The 23,541-nt window shown below is 43.0% G+C and overlaps 1 protein-coding gene across 2 annotated transcripts in view; it reads left to right on the plus strand.

The window, feature by feature from the left end:
• ANKFN1 (ankyrin repeat and fibronectin type III domain containing 1) overlaps positions 1-23,541 on the plus strand; it is a 328,869-nt gene that overhangs the window by 284,586 nt on the left and 20,742 nt on the right. For both annotated transcript variants that reach the window (XM_078385159.1, XM_072990937.2), the window contains exons 12-15: positions 10,795-11,010; positions 15,967-16,133; positions 18,179-18,326; positions 22,087-22,255. In XM_078385159.1, the coding sequence (XP_078241285.1) occupies positions 10,795-11,010; positions 15,967-16,133; positions 18,179-18,326; positions 22,087-22,255 (700 nt within the window). The remainder of the gene's footprint in view (positions 1-10,794; positions 11,011-15,966; positions 16,134-18,178; positions 18,327-22,086; positions 22,256-23,541) is intronic.

Consider the following 23,541-nt stretch of genomic DNA (forward strand, 5'->3'; position numbering starts at 1 on the left):
GGTCGAAGTCTGGAGCCCGCAGGACAGGATAGTTGATTAACGCCTCCTTCAACCTCTGGAACGCCGCCTCACAGTCGCTGGTCCACGGGATGCGGTCATCAGCCGTCTTCCTCGTCAGATCGGTCAGCGGAGCCGCAATCTCGCTAAACCTCGGGATGAACTTTCTGTAGTAGCCCACCAACCCAAGAAATGATTTGACCTTTTTCTTGGTGTTGGGTCTAGGCCAATCACGAACAGCTTCTATTTTGGCCTCCAGGGGTTTTATCACTCCTCCCCCTACCATGTGACCCAAGTATTTTATTTCTGGGCTACCCAGCTGACACTTGCTGGCCTTTACTGTTAGCCCTGCTGCACTTAACCTCTGCAGCACTAACTCCAGGTGTATCAGGTGATCTTCCCAGGTATTACTGAAGATCCCTATGTCGTCAATGTAGGCCACTGTAAAGTCACTGAGCCCTGCCAAGGTCTGGTCCATCAGCCTTTGGAATGTGGCTGGTGCATTTCTGAGACCAAAGCTCAGGACTCGAAACTCATAGAGACCAAAAGGGCTGCAAAAGGCAGTCTTTTCTTGATCCCTGGGATCAATTCTTAATTGCCAATATCCCTTTACCAGGTCCAATGATGAGATGAACCGACAACCCCCTATGGTTTCAATCAGGTTGTCTAGCCTGGGCATTGGGTAGGCATCAGGAGTGGTTACACGGTTTAATTTCCTGTAATCAACACAAAACCTAATGCTCCCATCAGGCTTGTCCACAAGGACTATCGGAGAGGACCAAGGACTAGAAGAGGGGACGATTATGTTCTCCCTCAGCATCTCGTCCAGCTCCTTCCGCACCTTGTCCCTATAGGGTCCCGTTACTCGGTATGGGGATACTGCCTGCGGGGGTGCATCCCCTGTGTGGATCCGATGCATCACTCCCTTCACTATCCCCGGCTTGTTGGAAAACACCTGGTGATATTTACTAAGCAGCATTTTTAGTTCTTGCTGCTGGTCTTGGGTGAGTGCAGGACTGATCTTTACCTCCTCTGGGTTGTATTTTACTTCCCCTCTACCCTCCCAGAAGGGTAATTCAGCTTCCTCACTCTCAGCTGCTTTTATCGCGAATAAAACCCTCTGTTCCCCTCTGTAGTAGGGTTTTAGGGCATTCACATGAACCACCCTCCTTGCCTGGTTCTCCTCCTGCTCTATAAGGTAGTTCAGGTCTGACATCTTGGAAATGACCCTATATGGTCCTGCCCATTTGAGCTGCAGTTTATTCTCTCTGCAGGGCCTAAGCCAAAGCACTTCCTCCCCTGGGTCAAAGTGCCTCTCTCTAGCTTTGTGGTCATACCATGTTTTCTGTCTGACCTTCTGAGCTTGCAGGTTTTCTGCTGCCAGCTCTAGATTTCTCCTTAGGTCATTCATCAAGGTGTCTATGTATGTCACAACGTCTTGTGGGTCATCCTGGGTGATCTGCTCCCAATTTTGTTTGATCAAATCAAGGGGCTCTTTCACCCCTAAGTGTGCAGCAAACATGTCAGAGTGACCCCTTTGTAAGATCATGGGGCGATACTTTTCAGGTACCACCAGCTGACTTCTGATCCCATCTCCCCCTTTTGAGATATTCCTCAGGGTTTCTCTATATAAAATCCCCTTTTTCTCCAGAAATCTCACTGGGGTTTCAGGTGTTAGCTGGGCGTCAGTCACCTGTTCAAAACACTTTTGGAGAGTGGCGTCTGCCTTTTGCTCCTGTCCAAATCTGCTGTCTGTGGTTAAGGTTTCCACCACAGCCTCTGAACTCCCCTCTGCTTCCGTCTCTGGCTCATCATTACCCCCCTGAACTGTCCCTGTGGTGGCTTGTGAGCGTGTAATCACTAGCACCCGTTTCACATGTTCAGCCAGGTCATTTCCCACGAGCACGGCTGCTGGCAGAGTAGATGAAATCGCTAGCCGCCAAACGCCCCTCCAGCCTTGAAAGTTGACAGGTACCTCTGCTACTGGCAGAGAGATTACCTGCCCCTCAATCCCTGCCACCTTCATGCTCTCATTTGGGATTATAAACTCCCTGGGAATAATATCTGGATGGCACAGGGTTACCTGGGAACAAGTGTCCCGCAGCCCCCTATACTGACGGTCAAGTATTCCTACGTCCACCCCGGCTGTCTCAAACAACTGAGAATCTGTTTTCACCAGCAAGCAGCGCTTTACCTCCACAAGAGGACCATTTTCCTCAGCCTGATCAGCAGAGGTAGCTGTTCCAGACTGAGTAGCCATGGCAACAGGCTCCCTCAGTGACACTGAGCCTTGCTCTTTCTGGACACAGAACACAGCTTTTGGCTTGGTCCCACTAGCATTCTGAGGCACCATTCCTTTTAGCTGCTTTAATTTCTCACACTCTGAGATTAGATGACCCTTTCCCTGACAGAAATAACATTTTCTGGTGTATTTTGATTCTCTCTCATCTTGTTTTGGTTTTCCCTCCAAAATCTGAGGTCTTGGTTTCATGTCTGAGGGCTTCCCTTCACCATGGGCCCCTCCCCCTTGCTGGCTTTTCCCTGGTCCCTGAGAGTACTTGCTGTAGGTTTCTTTGGGTTTACCTACAGATTTCCCCTCACCCAAGGGCTTTCTTATTTGGGAAATAAAATCTGCGACCTCCGCGGCTTCTGCCACAGATTTCGGTTTCCTTTCCCTCACCTGGAATTTCAATTCCCCATGCAGGACTGAATAGAACTGTTCCAGTGCTATCAAATCTTTAAGCTGCTCATAGGTCTCTGTTCCCTCCTGCGATAGCCATTTCTCAAGCAGCCTCACCAATTGGGCCCCCACTTGGGTAAAAGTCTGTTCTGGTTTCTTGGTGAGGGACCTGAATCTTTGTCTCAGCTGCTCTGCATTTATCCCATGTCTGGCAAACACCAGTTTTTTAAACTCTGCAAAATCTTTCATCAGTTCCTCAGGCATCTCGGCATAAACCTCAGCCAGGCTACCACTGATTAAAGACCGCATGATGGTCATCTTCTCAGTTTCCCTCACTGAGAAGTCCACAAACGCTCTTTCCACTAAGGAAAAGAACACCTCAGGACAATCTCCCTTGTGGTACACAGGGAATTTCTTCAGGTCAGCTTTAGACAGTTGGCCTCCCTCAGAATCCCTATTATTATTATTGTTCTGGTTCATCAGTTCCAGTTTTCTTAATTCAAACGCCATTCTCTCTCTCTCCATTCTTTCTTCCCTCTCCATTCTCTCTCTCTCTAATCTTTCTTCTCTTTCCCTTTCCTCCATTTCAAATTGCCTCATCCTCAGTTCATGCTGTTGGACTATGAGCAATTTTCTGAGTTCTGGGTTCTGCTCTCCTGTGCTGTCACCCTGCACTGAGCCAAATTCATCCTCAGAACCTTGGTCAATCTGGGGGTCTTTCACTTCACTCATGTCTGCTACTTGGCTTCGAGTCAAGGGCATAATCCCCCCTCAGAACATGCTGCTTTAAAAAGTCAAGCCTCAAAATAAAACGACCACTTTTTTCCTTCTTGCCTCAGAACCAGCTCTCCCTAGAGATTGCTGCTGTTCTTCAGCACTAACTTGCAACAGTATCGAGTCAGAGCCTACCCCCCTCTGCTGGGCCTCTCAGCTGGCAAGCTAGATCACTGTTACTACGCAGTTTTGCCTCAGCTTTTTCCCGCCAAAACTAGGCTGCCTCAGAGCACCTTAATCTAAGTCTCCCCAGTTGGCACGTTCTTCTACTAGCGCACCTCCCCGTGAGGTACACCTAGAAGATTACCTACGCGCCTCAGACTGTCCCTGACTAGACCCCCCTTGCTCTGGGCACACCTGCCAAGGCTTTGCTGGACCGCTGGACAACTGGACCAGTCGTATCCCACACGCTGGACACCAATCAATGTGACAAACCCAGACCTACTGGGATATGTCACACAGTTAACTAAGCTGCCACCAACCATTCCCTTTAAGAAGTCACACAGACCAGGGATGGATTTTTCAAACAATAAAAAGAATAAGGTTTATTTTAAATACACACAGGGAAAAATAAACAATCAGGTAACTAAGATAAAGTAACGTGGCTTATTCTCACTCATACAAGCATACAGTTTGGTTCACCCAGAACCCTTAACTTGAAGCACAGACCCTGAACCTATCAGTTCTGGCTGACCAACAGACACCTGAACCTATCAGGTTGGTACTCTGACACACAGAAGTACCCTGTCTGACACACAGACTCCCACAACAGCTTCTTCTTCCCAGCTGCTGCTTCGTCACACCCCAGTGTCTCACAGTGTCTCACAGTGTCTCTCACCACACAGGCATCACATATTTATACAGTACAGCCCCTCCTCCTGATGTCCCGCCTTCCACTCCCCATAGGATGGAACTTTCCCTCCAAACCCATGACAGACAGGTAACATCAGTGCTGTATGTAACAGCAAGCAGCACCGCCTGACACCCCAGCCAGAGCTAAAAACCCACAAAGTAGGAAGAAAGAGGCAGGAAGAAGAATTGGACATGACACAGCAAATACACATCAGTTTGCCTAGGAGTCTAGATTCGCCCAGCACATAAACCAGAAGTGGAGAACTGGTGGTCCTCCATAGGTTGTGGGGCTACTACAACTCCCTTCATCCATTGGTCCTGATTGTTGGGGCTGGTGGGACTTGAAGTCTCACAACATTCAGAGGAGCCACAGATCTCCCAGCTTTGACACATCCCAGACTTTGGAACTCCCTTCCACAAGAAGCCACCCATCTTTACTGTCCTTCCACAAGCACACAAATAACTTTCTCTTCCGGCAAGCTTTCTCTTAGTAGCTGGTTGTCTGGATGTTTTTTTTAATGAATTATTGTGCCTTACTGCTTTGAATATGTTTTGGTGTTGCTTATGTTTTTTAGCATGCCGTTTGTTTCATCCTTTTTAGTGTATGTGTACTCAGTGCTGTTAGCTTTAAATACTGACTTTTAAAGAGGTAATTCACCTTTTTAAGGAGAAAGGCAAAGTAAAAATATTTTCTGTATATATAAATTTATCCAGCATGGGTAGAGAAGCAGATGTTTCATGTGGGTGTATGGCACCCATCTTTTGGCTGCATCTGCCCTATACCTTTCTTCCCTGGTTTTCACCTGGTGGGACGTTCACACCTTAGATGATTTTGGAGCTGTCAGTGACCTTCCTGTGCAGAGACAGCTTCTGGACAAAGCAGAGAGGGAGCATCTAACCCTGAAAATAAGGGCGGGCTGCTTAAGCATTCAGCTAAACTGCCTCTAGGTCATCCTCTTCTTTTGTTCTTCGTAGAATAGTCCAGCATCCCCAACCCCTTCTCCCAATGTTGACTTCATGACAGTGACAATACTCTGTTTTCTAAACTATCCAAGATTGTCTGAGAAAGCCTATGAGCACCTTTCCCAACTTGGTGTCCTCCAGGTACTGTTTATAACAATTACTTCCATCATCCTTGAATAATGGCTGGGATTGATGGGAGCTCTAGCCCAAAATATCTGGAGGGCACCAGTTTGAGATGTCTGCTCTAGAGCTCAGAGGAGGGAATGGATGCATCTTTCCTGTAATGCAGATGTGTGCAGATGCTTTGCCAACAATAAGGTACCAGATGTTGCAAAAGAGGCACTGGAGAAAGCCAGATTAGGTGATGGAGAATTAAAAATAGACATCTACCTGTCTAGGAATCCCAGGGGATGCTCCATGTAAGGATGTAAAAATATTGACAGATCTGATGGTTGTTGTGGGTTTTTTGGGCTCTTTGGCCATGTTCTGAAGGTTGTTCTTCCTAACATTTCGCCAGTCTCTGTGGCCGGCATCTTCAGAGGACAGCACTCTGTTCTCTACTGTCCTCTGAAGATGCCGGCCACAGAGACTGGTGAAACGTCAGGAAGAACAACCTTCAGAACACAGCCAAAGAGCCCGAAAAACCCACAACAAGCATCAGATCCAGGCCGTGAAAGCCTTCGCAAATACATTGACAGATCTGTTCGTACTTTCGTGATGTCAAGCTGTTTACAGGTATCCACCCCTGCAAGCAACTTAGACCAGCCATACCCAACAAATATGCCCTATCAGTTTGAGCTTGGCATGGCCAATAATGGGGTTGCAGTAAAGCAAAGCCAAAAAAAAATGGACAGCTGTCCTAGACAGTAAGAAGGCTTATAAAACAAAGTATTGGTTGAGATCCTACTGATTTAACTTTATGCCACACAACTAGGATAATTTCATTGGCCTGCAATTGTAATATTGAATTACATAGAATTGAATTGAATTAACTGACTTGAAAATTCCCTATCCTCCTTCCCATTTCTGGTCATGGGGCTCCCTGCAGTTCTATTTGGACCTTTGGGAGCCTCTAAGGGGACAATGTTACAAACCAAAGATTTCCACCACTGTCCCCAGTTGCTGCCAGGATTGAGACTGCCACCACCCATCCAGCAGCAATCTCTGGCTATTAAAGGCTCCCCCCTCACTGACCTCCACATCCTGAGGCTCCCAAAGGCTTCCCAAGGTCAAAAGGGAGCCCTAGGGAGCCTCATAACCTGAAGAGGGGGAGGAATAAGAAACATTCAGTTCAGTTCAATTATGTATTACTATAGTGGGCTAATGACACTGCATAAAGTTACACCAACAGGATTTCAGCCATTGTGTTCTAATTGTTCCATCCACTGTGTGTGTGTGGGGGGGGGGGAATGCCACAGTAAAAATAGGCCATGATAAATAAAATTCATATCCACTTGGTTATGGGCCAGAGCCCATCACCTATCCAAATTACAATACATCTGTTTTGGATTGTTGCCCCATGAGTTCAAAAAAATCTCTTACGTTCTACTAAGCTCTATGTGTTGCGTGCGCATGCATGCAATAAACAACACATGCACACATACAATAAGTCTGTCTTGCAGAGCAAATCTTCACCCACAGCAGAACGAGAAGAGGGCCCATAAGGATACAGAACACCTACTGTGCGTTTGTTGGATGGGGATGCCTAAAGCTAAAATAGCTGATGAAAGCCATTTCTAAATAGCAGCCACTGTGCTTGCTATTCTGGAGTGCTTTGCTTATAAACAATTTTAATAATGCAGTTCAGAGGTAAATAGTGTCTGCTAAGTGCAGATAAAGTCAGCTCAGGGTGGCTTTATCTATCAGAGGAGAATGTCCTTAAGGTGAATGTACAGCCCCTCTGCTTTCATACATGTACGTACAATGCACCACATTGTCAATTCAGCGTGTGTTTTTTTCTTCTTCTTCCCGCCCCCTTACTAGCTTACTGTAGACCTTTTGAAAACGTCCAAAGAAAGGAACATTTTTTTAAATGCTAGAGCTTTTTCTTTGGGACATCTGGGCATCTTTTCAGAAATTGATTGCTCTGAAGTTGATATGTGGACCTGTATATACATATACATATATACATATACATATACATATATATACATACATACATACATACACACATATATATGTATATGTATATATGTATACATACATATAGATATATACACACACATATATACATATATATACACACACATACACACACACACATATATATATACACACACATATACATACATATATATCTATATATATCTATACACATATATACATATACATATTCACACACATATATACTTATACATACTACATATACATATACACACGCATATACATATACATATACATATACATACATACATAATATATATATGGAGGTGCTGTGCTGAAGAACCAAGCCAAGAATAGATTTTGTGTCGGATTCCCAGCAGAGGTTGGAAAACTTGTTTTTGGGGGAGGATTGCAGCTCTGAAAAAACCCCTCAGCTCTTGTGGCTAGGGAGAGTACTTGCTGAGTCACGCTGGGAGCTGTAGTTGAAAAATTAAAATTAAAATCTTTCTGAGCTTTCGTTTCTAGCAGTATTTGTTTATGTATTGTTTTATTTATTTAATTTTGTGTACCACCCATCTAGCCCAGGGCTGCTCTGGGTGGTTCACAACATAATCAAACAGAGGCAATACTACAAATATAAAATAAAATCAACATATAGACATCATAAAATAAACAGCAATTTAACAGTTACATAAGTAACAGTTATCCATTAAGCACTGGATATTTAAAAGGCTATATGATTGATTTAATGGCTGGAATTTTCAATAGGTTTCCATTGATGGAAATGCCTATTTAAACAATCAGGTTTTTAAGGATTTTTTGAAATTTATCCGTGAGGGGGTTCAGGCGGCTGCCCGGGGGTAGTTGATTCCAAAGTCTGAGAGCAACCTCCGAGAAGACCCAACCCATAGTACTCTCCCTCTGGGCCTCTCTCAGGGTCAACACCCTCAAATATCCCACCAGAGATTAATGACTAGGACAGACCGTTCTTTGCAGAAGAAGGCGTTCTGCCATGTACCAAAGTTCCAAATCATTTAGGGCTTTGTATGTTAGAAACATCACCTTGCAGTCAGTATTGAAGTGGACAGGTAACTAATGTAATGCTGCCAGGGTTGGGGAGAGGTGTTGATATTTGCTAATTCTACCCACTAACCTGGCTGCCATATTCTGAAACTTCTGAATCTTCTGTGTCAGCCTCAAGGGAAGCTCCACGTAAAGAGTGTTACAATAGTCTATTCTTGAAACTACTCATGCATGGACCTACTCATGCATGGTGAGAGACCAAGTATCTAGGTAATGGTGGAATTGCACAATCCATGGAAGTAGGCAGCCGTCACTAAGCCCTCCAAGGGTTGGGGCATTATTTAGCCTTTAAAATAAAACAATACAGTGGCAAAATCCAGTAGCAAATTGCAACTAGAGTAGGCCCATTAAATCAGTGGATCTTACAGATAAGTTAGCTCACCAAATCAGTGGGTCTGTTCTAGTTGTGACATACCACTGGAGTCTAGCCATTGTTTTATAAAGCCAGAGGTTGATCTTACTCATGGTAACTGCTTGTAAGACTGTTTATAAGAAATAGCGAGAGCAAACAAAAATACTTCCAGTCAAGAGTTACCGTGTTAAATGTGTCTGTTTTGATGCATGTCAAAAAAGAAAGTCAGAAACAGAATATGTCCAAGGGTAATTGGGCATGTGTGTTTTTTTAAAAATGAAATAAAATAAATACTAGTACAGTAATAATAGTCAGTTGTAGACTTTTTTGTGTTTTACAATTTGGCAGTTTAACAAGTGGCCAAAACAACCATTAATGATTGCAGTAAGAACATCTCCATTTGTTTCACCCTTAAGCTAATATTGCCCCATTGCCTTTCTAATGTTCCTGTCCCTGTTCCTCTTATCAGATTTTTTTTTTTTTTGCTTAAAGATAATTTATTCTCAAGTAGATTTCTCAGACACTTTTTACTGTGATTCAGTGCCCCTGACACATTATTTAGGGAATCTTTTGAACTTCCTCTATCTTGATGCCCACTCGCTGATGAAGGGTGAAAGTCAGTGATATTTCTAACATTCAGGGAAACAGTCCTAAGAACACTTTAGTCTGCATTCGTGTGATGAGACTGAACACTTATATGTACTTGAAGCATATGCTTGTGAATAGAATGGTATGAGAATCCATTCTGTGAACCAACTTGTCCCCAAACTCCAGACATGTTGGATTACAATTCCCATCACCTCCATCCAGCATGCCAGTTGGCAGGGATGGTGGGTGTGTAGCCGAAGACATCTGGAAGGCACTAGAAGGAGCAGACTTCTGTGAACTATTCATCCATATTCTTCACATCCGTCTATATAGAGGTTTTCCATAGCTCTACTGAAGGATAAACAGAGAGAGTTTCAAATGATCTCCATGTTGGATTAATTCTCCTTCTTTTGAAGTATGTGCTAAAACTCCCATTACCATCTGTGAGCTGAGATCTAAGGCTATGGATGTGGTCCAGTCCCATTAAAATTCAACTGGAGTGTTGCCATTGATTTCAGTGCAATGTGATTTACAGCCTGTGCTAGACTGATTTTCTTTCTGTTTGGTTGGAACAGTGCTATCACTTTTCTGTTTAATGCCACAGGATGGGTGCAGCTCAGTAGTCGAGCATGTGCTTTGTGTCAAGACTGTTCCTTGCATAATTGTTCTTTCACAGCACCTCAGATTGCTATAGGACTGGGGGGGTGGGGGGGACTCCACTTGCAGTTTCCACCAATCAGAGCAGACAATGCTGAGCTAGATGAACGAGTGGCCAGAATTTGTGGGTGATGGTTTAAAACCAGAGGATGCATGATGTGAACAGCCATGCTTGCTCAAATGATACCAGATGTTTGTCTGTCATAGCACATGGTTTTCTTGAACTCTGTATCTTGCATTTAGTGATGTTTGGTGTTATAACTGGCCTTAGGAAAATAAGCATGAGTTTACTATGTAAATCTGGCTGCTGAAGCATTCATCTCTGAGGGAATCCCCCTCCCTTGAAACAACACATGTTAACCATCAGGCAAAAACAATTATTTTAACCTCTTACTTGACCAGAAATTGGAAATATTTTTGGGGGTAGTCAGTGGGGAGAAACATCATTCTTTTCACAATGCAAGGAGCAATGTTCCTTTCCTGGTATGCATTAGTGAGTTTCTCTTGCTGTTACTTGTGTGAATAGTGGGAAAGTGTTGCCAGTGCATGCCTTCATAGTACACAGTGGCCACAAGGTTTCTGTTCTATTAGCCAGTCACTGTGGTGACTTACACAAGTACATGCCTATTTCCCCACCCCATCCCAGCTATCTTGATTGCTGAAGAGACTGTGTACTAGTTCTTACCAGCTAATAATTATATGTTCTGTCCTCTTTATTCCCATACCCCCAACAACCTTCCCACAGAATCTGCTGGGTACACACAACTTGGGCCGAGTCTATTATGAACCAATCAAAGACCGCCATGGCAATATTATCATAGTCACCATAAGAGAAGTGGAAACTCTCTATTCCTTTTTTAATGGCAAATGGATGCAAATATCCAAGCTACAAAGCCAGAGGAAATCCCTTTCAACGCCAGAGGAGCCAACAGCACTAGACATTTTGCTCATCACAATCCAGGTAATTTATTATTCTTCACATAGCTAACATCCCCCCCCCCAATAACCCAGATGACCCTTCTTCCTGATAAAGTCCCTGGAAACTCAGAGTGATTTAGTCAAATGCTGCCCACTAGCCATGCACAACACCCTATAAGGAGTCTGATAATCTTCCAGCTGTGGAAGTCAATTGAGTGTTTAGGAGCTCAGTGGAAACCTTTGATTGAGGACTTGGTTGGACAATTTTCTCTGTCCTCAAAAAATGATATAAAACACCCTACAAGGCACCTTCCTCAAAGACCAGAGAAGGAGTTTTCACAAGTACAGGTTGGATCAAATCAAGTCTAGACCATGTCAGTTTCACCTATTCTTGATTAAATTCCTTTAACTGGACTTTATCTGTTCACCTAACCCTTCAACTAATAAGGCTTAGCTAAGCTCAACTCTCCAAGGATGGGTGAACAGGGAGACATCCAGATCAGACAAACTAGCCTGATAGCAAGTGGGAATTTCTAGGCAAGCCAGGAAACATTGTCACTCTGTCACATGAAATGGCAGGGATGGTTGTGGCAATTCAACAATCAAGACCAACCATGGGACTTAGTTTTGTCCAGTCATGATATTACCCCACTTTCTCCTTCAGGTCTTGCTTCCCACATAGCTGGTTTAGCATGAAATGTCCACAGGCAGACAAGGCATCAGAAACCAGAATAACACCCTGGCTTAGACTGAGCCCTGCTTGTGTCTCCCTCCAGCCCACTGATTCTGTAATAATTATTGCAAACATTTCTCTCACCAAGCCATTTAACTCCAATGTGGCTCCAGAGAATCCAGTTGAACTGATGAGAAACAAGTGCTGAGAATCAACATTTAATAATCCCCCTTTCCCTTCCCATTCCCCCCCCTTAAAAGATATGTGAATTGGAATGTTAATCTGAGGTAGACTTGTAGCATTAAAAATGCGTTACGGATACCAAAAATGGCAGGGAGGTAGAGATTTGACCACCAAGCTTATTTTTATACAAGGAAACCCAAAGTTCAGGCCTGATCAAGCTTCTATCAAGACCCAAGAAGAGGGGAATGCTCCTTTAATGGTTTCTGTGTTCCTGTGAAATGCTGACCCTTTCTTGGATTATTTGTTGACCAAATAATTTGTTGACCAAATATTTGTCGACCAAATAGCCCACCAATTTTAATCTGGCCTTAAAGTTTTGTTCCTCTATTTGGGTGGGTTAGTGTCATTACTAGACATGGCATCACTAGGCATGGACCAGTTGCAGCCAGTAGTTAATTACACTGAGATGGGCAACTCAGTGGGATGGCAAACTCAGCTTGACTCTATGTATGATTTCACAAAACTTCTCTTCTACTTTTCCATTAGAATGGTCAGATCTCATAACAAAACAAAAAGGCACGTATCTCATTTCAGAACATCTTAGTTTTTGACAGATTTCTCTGAAGCTCATCATTGACACTTCCAGACGAATTCCACTGGGTGGCATCAAAGGGCCATGAACTCATTGGCAGCCGGTGCCAATCACTATCCTGGCATCACTACCAAGTGGCATCAGAGGAAAGACCCATGCACTCACTTAACTGATACCTCTGGGTACCACCACTGAGTGGAAAAGCCCATCCACTGATCTAGCTGATGCTTCCTGGCAGCAGTTACAGGGGGAGGTCCTGGTTTGTGCACTACAGGCAAGCACAAAGTTGCTGGCACAAGCTGACAGATATGATCACATCTTCTGAAGTTTGACATTTGTGTTGCATTGTGTCTCTTGCTAAATGTAGAACATTGTCCTATTTATTATTCTTTCTACAAAGCCAAGTATACATTTTCCCCCCAGTCAATATAGGCTGAGGCTATTGTTCAACCAATGAATAGAAAGCATTCATTTTCTGAGTAGAAAAACATACAAATGGAAGCACAGTAAAAGACAGAAGAGGAAATCCAAGCAAACCAGCTAAATTTTGAAATGAAAGTAGTGTCACTTTGAGAAAGAACGCAGTATTCACTGCTAGGGACAGAGCAGAATCTTGCTGGGTTTGGTTTTTTATAACAAACTTATTTGCCCTTCCAAAGCAAAGCACAAATGGAAATGCAGCTATACTTTAAAATATATAAGAAATAAGATATTGTCAAAGCGGACTGCAGCTGAACATTAAGAAGTCCAAAATCATGACTACAGAAGAACTACACAACTTGAACATTGATGGTGAATATATTGATATACTGTAGTTAGAGATTTTGCATACCTTGGTTCAGTCATTCATCCAAATGGAGACTGCTGCCAAGAAATCAGAAGAAGACTGAGAAGTAGAAATGATCACCAAGTGTAAGGGTGCATCACTGGAGACCAAGATCAAGATCATCCACATGTCTATTTTCAATCACTATGTATGGTATGAAAGCTGGACTGTAAAGAAAACTAAAAAGAAAAAAATGATTCATTTGAAATGTGATGCTGGAGGAGAATTTTGCAAATACCCTGCACATCCAGAAAGATAAACAAGTGGGTTCTAGAACAAATCAAGCCTGAACTATCTCTGAAGACAAAAATGTATATTATTATTTATTTATTTGGCATTTACCCCACCCATCTAGATTCAAATGAATCTACAGTCCAAGCAATATAAAACAAGAATTTCTTGTAAAACAGTCAATTTCCAAACAGCAACAAAAATGTTGAAACTCAGGCTGTTCTATTTTAGGCACAACATGAGAAGGCAGGATTCTCTGAAAAAAAAAACAATAATGCTGGGAAAAGTTGAAAGCAGCAGGAAAAGGGGAAAACCAAATGCAAGACGGGTTGACTCCATAAAGGAAGCCATAGGATTGAGTTTGCAAGATTTGAACAGGGCAGTTGAGGACAGGAAATGTTGGAGATCACCCATTCATCATAAATCAGGAGTGATTTGATGGTGCATAACAACAACCCCTGACCTAAATCCAATTACTAGTCCTAAACAGAGTAGTCCAACTGAATCAAAGGGATTTGCACAAGTGTTTGCTTGCTTTTCAGTGGTTATTTCAATGGTCTACTGTAGTTAGGAATAACAACAAGATGTAGGTCATTTTGTTCAAGTTCATCAGTTATGAAGTATGAATTAAAATTGTATACATTGAAATGTGTAGATAAAAATGCACATGTCAGGGGAAAGTTTGCAATCAAATGCTTCATTCTTTGGGAGGAAATGTGCACTTCCCTTAAGACTGTGCATTTAACAATGCACACTTTGGGTAAACTGCATGCAAAATGTATATGTTTAAAGGAATCTGCACTAAGGTAAATGAAATTTTTCCTGTGAATAAACAGAGAGGGGACCGGGAGGGGGAGAGAAAGAAAATCCAATTGCTTGGTCTGGTAAATTGAGGATTTGGTGAGACCTGGGAATTGCAGACCAGTCAGGCTGAAATCAATCCCAGGGAAAATCCTAGAGCAGAATATAAAGTGGTCACTCTGCAAACACCTTGAAAAAAAATGCAGAAGCCAACATGTATTTGTCAAGACCAGATCTTGCCAGATTAATCTTATCTCATTTTTTTTTCATTGGGTAATCTCCCTGATAGACAGTGGGAATGCTGTGATGTAATATATCTTGACTTCAGTAAAGCCTCTGACAAAGTGTCCCATGATATTTTGATTAACAAGTTAACTTGGTGCGGGCTGGATAAAACAAGTGTCAGGTGGATACACTGTTGTTTACAGAATCACAGAGAGTGCTTATCAATGGCTTCTTCTCAAACTGGGAGGAGGTGACAAGTGGGGCACTACAAGGCTCAATCTTGGGCCTGGTGCTCTTCAATATTTTTACTAATGACTTGGATAATGGGGTACAGGGAATGCTTATCCCATTTGCAGATGACACAAAACAGAATGGAATAGTTAATACCATGAAAAACAGAAACAAAGTTCAAAAAGAATTTGATAGACTCGGGCACTGAACTGAGAACAACAGAATGTGTCTTAGCCCACTGAATTCTCACACAAGAGACTCAAAGACACTCATGGCACATTCACAAGCAGGTACATAGCTGACTCGCTTGGAAGGTGTCATGCAAAATAACACTTGCAGCTGCCTGAAAGAAAAGAAGAAGAAAAATAAACCTCTATGAGCAACCACCCTACTGAAAATGAAAGTACTTTATTTTTCCATGTATAAAGCAACATTTTTTCCTAAAACAATTAAAGGAAAATTTGAGGGTCGTTTTATACTCAGAAGTAAGGGGGGAGGGATCAAAGCGCTTAGATCCCTGCTTTCTCCCTCCACATTTAGTAAAGAAAATGGAGGGGGAGAGCAATTTCTGTTTTGCCCCTACATTTTCGATGCAAAATGCAGCTTTCCCCCTGCACGTTTTGCAAGGAAATGGAGAGGGAAAGCGATTCCTGCTTTTCCCCTACATTTTCTTTGCAAAACATGGAGGGGGAAAGGTGATTTTTGCAATGAAAATGTAGGGGAAAAGCAGGAATCGCTTTCCCTCTCCATTTTCTTGCAAAGAAATAAATTTTGTATATTTGTGAAGGCTTTCATGGCCGGGATTTAATGACTGTTGTGGGTTTTTCAGGCTCTTTGGCCATGTTCTGAAGGTTGTTCTTCCTGACGTTTCGCCCGTCTCTGTGGCCGGCATCTTCAGAGGATAGCACTTCAGAGGGAGCACAGAGTGCTGTCCTCTGAAGATGCCGGCCACAGAGACTAGCGAAACGTTAGGAAGAACAACCTTCAGAACATGGCCAAAGAGCTCAAAAAAATCCACAACAACCATCTATTGAGCAAAACAAATTGTTCTGGAAAAATGGCCCCATGAGCCAAAAAAATAAGATTAAAAAATATTTTTAAAAAAAGAAATTAAAATATATTTTTTAAAAAACTAGTATATCATCAACTTTTTTTCTGATGCACTTTTTCCTTTGTAAGGAAGGAAACAGGATAAGACTTTCTAGTATAACATTCTCCTCTCTTTATTTGAGAACAGGACATCCTTTCCTATCACAGAAGGAGCCAACAGCGCCTGGCTCCTGGCCTCTACTTGGGCTATCTGAAACTCTGCAGCTCAGTGGATCAGATAAAAGTGCTTGTCCTGCAAAAACTGCCCAATATTCTGTGTCATGTCAAAATCCGAGACAACAGCAACGTGTCCAGGTAAGTACAGCAAGGGCTGGTTTGTTCTTCCCCCCAATGTTTAGTGCATGGGAGGGGCTGCAATCCCACGCACCCTTGCTTTGAATGAGTCCAGTAGAACTTGTGTCTGAGGGAGACATACCTAGGATTACACTAGCAAGTGGCTTTGTCCACCTGTGAACCATTTTGCCATCTGTCGTCACGCTGTGTCTTCCCGCAATTGGTAGGTTGCTGTGATTCCCATTTCACACATGGGAAACTAAAGCTACAAGGCAGTCACCGAGACAGTGCTGGACAAAGAACCTCTAGTAAACTCAGAGAGAGTGCTTCCATAGCTCCATGATCTACTTACTGTCTGGAGGACCACTACGGCTCATTGAACTTAACTGAAAATAGTAATACAAATACAGTAGGTCCCACGGTATCCACAGGAGAACATTTCCAACATCCTCCCCCCACTGGTTTCCTCCAATGCTGGAAACCACAGATAATAGCAAACCCTATATACCAGGGGTCTCAAACATGCAGCCCGGGGGCCATTTGCTGCCCGCCGGATGATAGTTTGCGGCCCCTGCCTTGCCTGCCCTCCCCGAAGTGCCCACGCATCCACTGCTGTCAAGAGTAAAAAAAAAAGCCTTGCCTCGCTCGCCAGCTCTCTTCCAAGACAGCGCCTCTTGCACCCTCCATCCGGAACTGCAGCCTGCCACTCAGCCCGCCTGTCTGCCGGCTAAGGAAACTCCTGGGCGGCTTCCTCGGGCTCTTGCTCCGCTTGATGGAGAATCTGATGCGGCCCAGCCTCACCCAGACTCTGCCTCCAGTGGCCCCCAAGTAAATTGAGTTTGAGACCTCTGCTATATACTGTACTATAGCACAGTCTCTGGTTCCTTCTAGTGGCCAGTTCTGGTAATACACGTTGGAAACACATCAGTTTGTATTTCCAGGTTTTCTTAATGTAGTACTTTTCAGGCAGCAAAGAAGTTAAGCCATGGATACTACAGATAGGGGAGTCCTACTGTACACATGAAATGATTGTTCTGGTATCTTTTTATAAAAGCATAGATAGATTTATTAATTGCATTCATCTTATTGTCTTGATGGTACTCCTAATAATAGTGATGCTGTACATCTGGAATGGAGTATAGGAGGGAGATTAATGGCAGCTAGGCCAGTACCTCCCAAAAAAGGCACTATTTGGTGGGGTTGGTGGTGATTATGATGATGACAGAAGAGGAAGAGGAGGAAGAAGAATTTGATTTACTTTCCCCGGGAGCCACTGCCAAGGCATCTAAGAAGATATTGTGTTCTCAGGGGCAGAATATTTATTTGCCTCTATTCAGGGACTAGCTAATGCAGTACTCAGAATGGGTTCCGTCAAAGCCATGTATGAAGGAGATGGATCTAAAATGCTAGGTTATCAAACAGCCTGACTCTTGTTCAGCCTACTGATGGCCAGCATGAAGTTCCATCTTTCGCTTCTCAGTAAGATCATCCTTCATAACTCCATGCAGGATGACTTTATTGTCCCTCTTTTCTCCATATATCCAAACGGCCCCTGTGCCTCTTTTCTCCATACAACCAAAGGTAAGGCTGCTCGCCCACCCTCCAGCAGGGGGAAGGATCAAAGCATGTCTAGCAAAACCTAAGCCATTTTCCCTGGCTTCATTCAGTGCTAGAAATGCCTGATGAGAAAATTGAGCCCCCTGGAAAAATGCCACTGTAGCCCAAGGCATGTACATTAAAAGATTATAGAACCATGGAACAGCCCACATGTCAAAGAAAGCTGAAATGAAATGTTTCAAAGGCGTGGGGTGTGAGTGTTTTTTAAGATCTTAGCAAAGAAGTCTTCAGCTTGATACGCACACATGAACAGAATGAAATCAGAAAGTTGGCCCTTTTTTAAAAACCACAAACAATTGGGCCTGTTATGGGTTTAATTTTTTTTTTTTTTTTTTTACTATCTGAGAACTAAAACATCAACAGAGCCCAAACATGCGTACAGTAAATTCTTCCTTGTGCAATGAACTTCTGTTGTTGTATTTCTAATTTTAACTTCACTCCGTATACAGAGAAGAGTGGGAATGGATCCAAAACCTTTCTGGCGCAGACTCGATGGAAAATATGGATCATGCTGCAGAGTGCCCAACCCGGCTGTTCTTTGAGCTCCAGATGGCAACCAAGGCTCTCCTTAAACAGATCAATCTACCTCTACGACAGGTATGGTGCTTTTTGCAAATGTGTGACACTTCACTGCAGTTTTTCATTCCAACAGTGGATGCAATAACTTGAAGTGAGGGAAAAACATGCTGTGTATGTATTTTTGGTCCAAAGGCTCAGAATCTAGGCCTGAGCCGAGATCAGGAAGATGCTGCTTATTTTGTCAGGAGGATGCTGCCGATTTGAAAAGGCTGCCTTTTTGCTTCTGATAAAATGGAGGGAGGCTCCCACGTGGACTTCATGGCTACCTTGCCGTTTCAGGCTTTCAAAAAGAATGCTCTGGGCAACAGCTTGAGCCCAAAGTAAAATCCCAACCTAGAACTTCACTTCAGACAAGGTTGCAACCGCTTAAGAAATTAGTTGCCTCCTATTAAGGTCACAGTTCGTTTAGTGTTGGCTCTTGTATGTCCCATGCCAAAAAAGGTGTTTGAGGTTACGCTGACTGTGAAAAAAAACAATGGAGGTGGACAGCCAGGCAGATCATGAGATAACGTCTCTTTGCATCCAGGTCCCCAGTCTTCAGTGATCAAGGAGCATTTACCTGAGCTGCTACTAACCTGTTGCAGGACTACCATTTGATCATCACAGAAGGAAATTAAAGCCCTAGATGCTTATCGTGTGATTTCTTCACCACGCAGCCCAGTGTAGCCTGGTAGAAGAATGCAGGCATTCTGATCCAGTTCTCTTCCATGGTGCACATCTCACAGTTTACACAGTTTCCAGAATCAGGAGCATCTGACAGTTGCCTTTTCCACCTAGAAAAGGATTCTGGAAGTGTTGTAGACCAGGTGAAATTTGCAAAGATAAAATCAACGCATGGGGAGGAATTTTGCTTTTACCTTGTCTTACTAAACAAAACTGTGCCCAAAGGAGGCCACAATATATTTTTTCAGTTCATCCAATTCATTGATTGCATTGCCTACCCTCCATTTTTCTTCTGACCGCCATGCATTGATCAGGTCTGCACAGAAGCTATATGCATATGTGTAGATGTACAAAGCGGCGGTTCATGCCCATCTCTGTACATAACTCTCATCATCCTTCATCATTAGCTGTGTAGTCTAGGGAGTTGCAGTGAAACCATATCCGGAAGGCTCCATATTGTATCCACCTGGTTTATAGTTTCCTGGGTTACTTAATGGCTGATGTTGTGGTGTGCAGTTGTGTCAGTGGCGTAACTTTTAGAGCTGAGTTGCCATAAAGTACAAACTCTCCAAAGATCTGACCAGTCGCATTCTGAGTCGCACAACTCAATTATGCCAAAGATCATACTTTGCAGTGATTTGCTAACTTACAGCATTTCATTCCCAAAAGTTTCTCTTCAGACAGGCTTTTCTTCAAATGGCTGGTTGACCATGTGGGTTTTTAAAGGGAGCATTTTACTCATGTTTTTAATACTGTTCTTACTATGCATTTTAATATGATAGTTGCTTAATGCTTTTTTTAATGTTGTAATTATTTGTGATTTGGCTTTTAGCTTTGTTTCTTTTAAATGCTGTAAGCAACGTTCCCTCCAGTTTTCAGGAGCGCTGCATGGGAGCGCCACTCTTTTCACGCGGGGTTCGGCAGCAACCGGAAGCCAATGAACATTAACGCTTACTTGGCTGCATGCACCCCCATTGGAGCCGCATGTGTATACACAATTTAGAGGGGACACTGGCTGTAAGCCACCTTGGATCCTTCGGGAGAAGGGCGGCATATAAATATTTTAAATAAATAAAATAAAAGTTACACTGTATACCTGTGTCGCAGGATATCAGCCATTGTGGTGTAAGAATGTTGCGCACAAGGTCCCTTAACTTGAGCTTTGGCATACTCAGATGTCCAGTAAGTTAGGCATCCGCTTTCTTGTAAATCAAATGCCGTTTCTTGTTTGTGTTGTCCGCAGTCCAAGTTCTAATACGTACTAATAGCGGGAATATTCTCAGTGGCTTCTTCAAAACAACAAGCCGGTTTTCCTAAGTACCTTCTGAAAATGTGGACCTTTTGTCAACATTTTTATGATTATGCTTCAACTGTTTTGGTTATTGGTGTTCAAATCATATTATTTTCTCTCCCTTTAAAAATATCTCCTAATAACAATCAGCTGCCTGGCTCGCTCAGTGAATTAGGTTTCTGGCTGAGGAGCTAGAAGTTTGGAGTTCAGTTTCTCCCGTGAGAAAAGCTGAAAAGCCAGCCTGTGTGGCGTTGGGCAAGCTACCCAGTTCCAGGACGCCCCCAGAAGAAGGGAATAGTAAACCACTTCTGAGTATTCTCTACCAGGGAAGGAGTGCCATAAGTCAGAATTGATTTGACAGCACACAACTACAACTGCTAATAACAATCAGTGCATGATAAATAAGCTTTAAAAGGAATGCTGATCAGTCTTTGTAGTAACAATATAAATGTTTTATAACAAAACCACAGTATGTCAAACCTTTAACTTGGCTAGGCATATAGAGAACCCCTTTGGCTTAATCACTTGTGATCTAAAACCCACAGGCAACATTTCTGTCTTAAGAACACTCTAAATGACAACCATTCCCACACTGCATTTCTCCTACATATAAAGATGTGGAAATAATTCTCCAGCTTGGCCAATTGAAATGTGTGATATAAATTTAGATACAGAAATAGTGTATGAATCCACACTAAAATTCTGCATGCCTTAAGGTCAGGGATGAAAACCCTCCACTTGTTGCTGGACTCAGATTCCCATAATTCTTGTCCAGTGCTCATGCCAACTGGAGCAGATGTGACTTTGAGTCCAACATCTGGAAGCCACAGGTCCTCCATCCATGTTTTAAAAAGTTAGATGAGAGCGTTGCTTTTAGTCATTCACATTGGGGCAGCAGTGTCTCAAATATACACATCATCGTTTCTCTTCAGTCTGTATATGGATGTACATCTTCTTTGTAGTACTTTGAAATGAGCAAAGGTTTGTTCCGTCTTTTGGGACAAGTATACCAAGGAAATGGTAAATTGAAATAAAGAAAATCCTTGTAAGGGTGAAAGGAGAAGCCTAGATGTAATCGCAGCTGACTCCACACCTTTGATTTCAAATCAAAGTGGATAATAATCAGAGACACTACATGCCACTTGATATTATTACTATTACTCTTTGCTATTATTATTTGGTGTGGCTTGTTAAATCTTTTTCACTGCCGCATTTGGCGACAAGCTAAGGGAGATGGAGGAAGGGAAAGAAAAGAAGCAGGCCGAAAAAGCCGGGTGAGGAGTTGCACAGTTTTGCTAACCAGCTCCTAAATTGAAAGTTACAGGTTTTTAATTGAATTCATTTTCTTGTTTTCACATAATTATGTAATCATAACCTTGAAAAGCTCATGGAGTGTGATCATTTTCTGGCTAATAAGAAACATAAATGTTATTTTGTGGGGAGGAGGTGAGGGGTTTTGTGTTTGTGTATTTCTCTCTCTCTCTCTCTCTCTCTGTATGTGTGTGCGCGCGCATGCTTGTGTTTTAATGTGGAACATTAGAGCTTCAAATCTCTATTTTATGAAGCAAAATTAACACACATACACACACACAGAGGCACAAAGAAATACGTGTTGTGTGCCTGCACATACATACACACATGCACTCCTCCACACACCTATTTATGCTTTATAAAAATGCCAGTGTTGGTGTTATGCAACTTTGCTCTCATGTTTTATACCATTGGGGGGGGGGGTTGTTTATATAAGTGCTGCGTTGTAACTCTTGCCTCCCCTTCTCCCCCCACTCCCACCCCCATTTCTTCTCTGTGCGTGTCCCTCTGCAGGCTAAGCTCTTCCGTCTGTATACACAGGAGGTGTTGGAACTGGGTCACAATGTGTCCTTTCTTCTCCTGCTCCCTGCCTCAGACGACGTCTGCACTGCCCCAGGACAGAATAACCCTTACACCCCGCACTCAGGATTCCTTAACCTCCCTCTTCAGATGTTTGAACTCGGTATACTACCTTGCTTCACCTAGCAATATTAACCCAGTCGCCTTATAATAAAATCACAAAGTTGTATCTGTTCCCCTCCAGCCTGTGCCTCCCCACCTCCCACCGTCCCAGAGGAGAGTCAATAAATCACGTGATGATTTCTTGGCTACAATATTCTCTCTCTCTCTCTCTCTCTCTCTCTCTCTCTCTCTCTCTCTCTCTCTCTCTCTCTCTCTCTCTCTCTCTCTCTCACACACACACACACACACACACACACACACACACACACACACACACACACACACACACACACACACACACACACACACACACACACACACACACACACACACACACACACACACACACACACACACACACACACACACACACACACACACACACACACACAAAATGACTACATACAGACAAGGAATAGAGGGAGCATAGCTACCAGGTTGCATGCTCTAGTCATAATGATTGGAACGCTGAAACCGGTCAGTCCACAAGTTCTCAAGCAACACATGGCCCTTTAGTATAGCCGAGGGATGAGGGATATTGGCATATTGAAATGGACAATTCAGTCACTGTTCAGTGAAAGCCAGACAATTCACCCTGTCTTAATAGGTCATTGGCTTTCAAAACAATGGCCAAAATCCTGTTGCTTAGCCTTGTAAATTGCACTAGAACAGGTTCAAACTGGCCTACTCTACTTACTACGTATTATGCTGCCAGTAGAATAGACCTGTTTCCATAAATGGAACTTGCAGAGGAGTGGGTTCACCAAGTCCCCATTGATTCCATAGGCTGACTCTAGTACAATTTACCAAGCTAAAAGCAACAGGATTGTGGCTATTGTGAGGAAAGTCTTCTTTGGCACCCTGGTTATCACCCATAATTCCCTACTTCTCAGTGGTCATTTCATCGTAGAACTGAATCTGACACAGAGTTCAACTAAATATTTAAAACACCACATCAGTCACAGTCAGATTTGAAACCAGCATTCTGAATATATTCCTATTCAAATACCGAAAATTTACTAATTTCTGAATAAGTTGTCCTTATTGCTTTGAAAAGCTTTAATCAAATCACTGCAAATGTATTTGCATAAGTTATCAAGCCCACCCTATCATCCAGGATGCTGAACTGTACAGATCATTGTTTTGTTTTATTTTCCAGGATGGGTTTCCTAAACCTACATCTCCCTCATATCTCCAATACAAAAGGAAGTGGAATGAATGGTGATAAGCTAGACTGTATCATTTTAAGCAGAAATAGCAGGCCATTCTGGACCCACCGTACATTCT

The sequence above is a fragment of the Pogona vitticeps genome, chromosome 2, assembly GCF_051106095.1.
Source record: "Pogona vitticeps strain Pit_001003342236 chromosome 2, PviZW2.1, whole genome shotgun sequence".
NCBI lineage: Eukaryota > Metazoa > Chordata > Lepidosauria > Squamata > Agamidae > Pogona > Pogona vitticeps.